Source organism: Triticum aestivum, chromosome 5B (assembly GCF_018294505.1).
Source record: "Triticum aestivum cultivar Chinese Spring chromosome 5B, IWGSC CS RefSeq v2.1, whole genome shotgun sequence".
Classification (NCBI taxonomy): domain Eukaryota; kingdom Viridiplantae; phylum Streptophyta; class Magnoliopsida; order Poales; family Poaceae; genus Triticum; species Triticum aestivum.
The window spans coordinates 448471258-448472908 of NC_057807.1; the positions used below are offsets into that span (position 1 = coordinate 448471258).

The 1651-nt window shown below is 59.4% G+C and overlaps 1 protein-coding gene across 1 annotated transcript; it reads left to right on the forward strand.

Annotated features, from left to right (window-relative positions):
• The first annotated feature begins 484 nt into the window (after positions 1–484).
• Positions 485–1651, forward strand: LOC123112381 (skin secretory protein xP2). The gene is made up of 2 exons (XM_044533351.1): positions 485–644; positions 856–1651. Exons 1-2 carry the CDS (start codon positions 630–632, stop codon positions 1306–1308), a joined length of 468 nt encoding a protein of 155 aa, XP_044389286.1. The 5' UTR covers positions 485–629; the 3' UTR covers positions 1309–1651.

Sequence of the window (1651 nt, forward strand, 5' to 3'; positions counted from 1 at the left end):
GGCCAGACCTACAGCGCAAAAGGCCCACTTGCCACCAGGGATTATCGATCGTACACTGAAATTTATGGGAAATGGAAACAAAATTCAGGAATATCGCTGCTTTTCTCGAATATATGTGTGCATGTGTGACACGATGATCCGTCTCGATCGCGCAACATGTCGAGCGAAATGAACTAGACGCCGGCCGTGCATCGAGGTACTGTTGCATGGTGTACACCCTGGTCTTTGGACTCTTTCCATAGTGTCATGACTCACGGGCCGCCTTTACTTCGATGGCATGACACGCACGTACAACCGCACGGCGTCAGGACGTGTTTATTTGCACACACAGCTCCCGAGATTCCCGATGATCATGACATGGACTCGACTTGTTTACTTTCTCGATCGATCGATCGATCGTTTCATTTTCATTTTTATCATTTTTTGGCGTTTGATTTTCGTTTGTGTTCTCCCCGTTTTGGCCTCGGGTGGCCATATAAATAGCCCCTCCACCCCGACCCATTGCTCCACACAGACACATACGCCTCACACTCTCTATCAGTCACGTCAGGCTCGGTGGATCACGGTAGCACTAGCTTCAGCTAGCCAGCCTCTGCCACTCCGGGCATTTTCTTGCATCCACGACGGCAATGGCCACCGCTGATGTACGTATAGCTTGTCTCGATCGTCTATTCTCTTTCACGTGCTCTGATCGATGATCGCTTCGATGGGTTCTTCATCCTTTGATCTGCTTATTATATGTGTGATCTGACGAACGAACGGGTGATCATGATCGAGCTCGACCTCGAGCTAGATCGGTTTGTGTACGTCTTGACATGTGCGTGGTGCTAATGGACGTAACTGTGCGTCGTGCAGGTCCAGAACCCGACGGCCGCGCTGACGGAGGAGGCGCCCACGGTGGAGACGCCCGTCGCCGCCGAGGAGGTCGCGAAGACGGAGGAGGCCCCCGCGCCGGCCGAGGCCGAGGTCAAGGCGCCTGCTGCCCCCGTCGAGGTCGAGGAGACCAAGGAGGTGGCACCTGCCGCCGCTGAGACGGAGGAGGCCAAGGAGCCCGAGCCAGCAGCTGCGGCCGAGCCGGAGGCCGAGGCCCCCAAAGAGACAGAGGCGCCAGCCGTGGTCGAGACAGAGACCAAGGAGGCCGTGGCTGAGGCAGAGCCAGCGGCGCCCGAGGAGGTGAAGGAGGAGGCCGCGCCTCCTGCCGAGCCAGAAGCACCGGCCGTCGCCGAGGAGGCACCGGCTGCACCGGAGGAGGCGCCCGCGGCCGCGGCAGAGGAGCCGGCCGCCGCGGTGGCCAGCGTCAGCGTGTGAGGCGCCGGCGCGCGCGGAGGAGGAGCTGGCCGGGTCAGCTTCCACGGCGGCGGCCGTGTGCTCCTACGTGGCACGGCGTGATGCTGAGTCAGCCAGTGGAGTGGAGTGGAATGATACTTTTTACTAGGTGTGGAGTGGGAGTGCTATGCGCGGGGTCGCGTGACGTGGGCTAAATAAAAGTGTTGTCGGGTCGGGTCGACGCCCAGTGTCGGTCAGCAGCGAGCGACGCAGTGCCACTCTCGCCGGCCTGCGTCTGCGTCTGCTTAGCTGGAGCCTTGTTACGGTGTGTGTCACAGTGTCAGTTCCACCTATGATCGATCGGTATCCTAACCGGTTTGCGTTA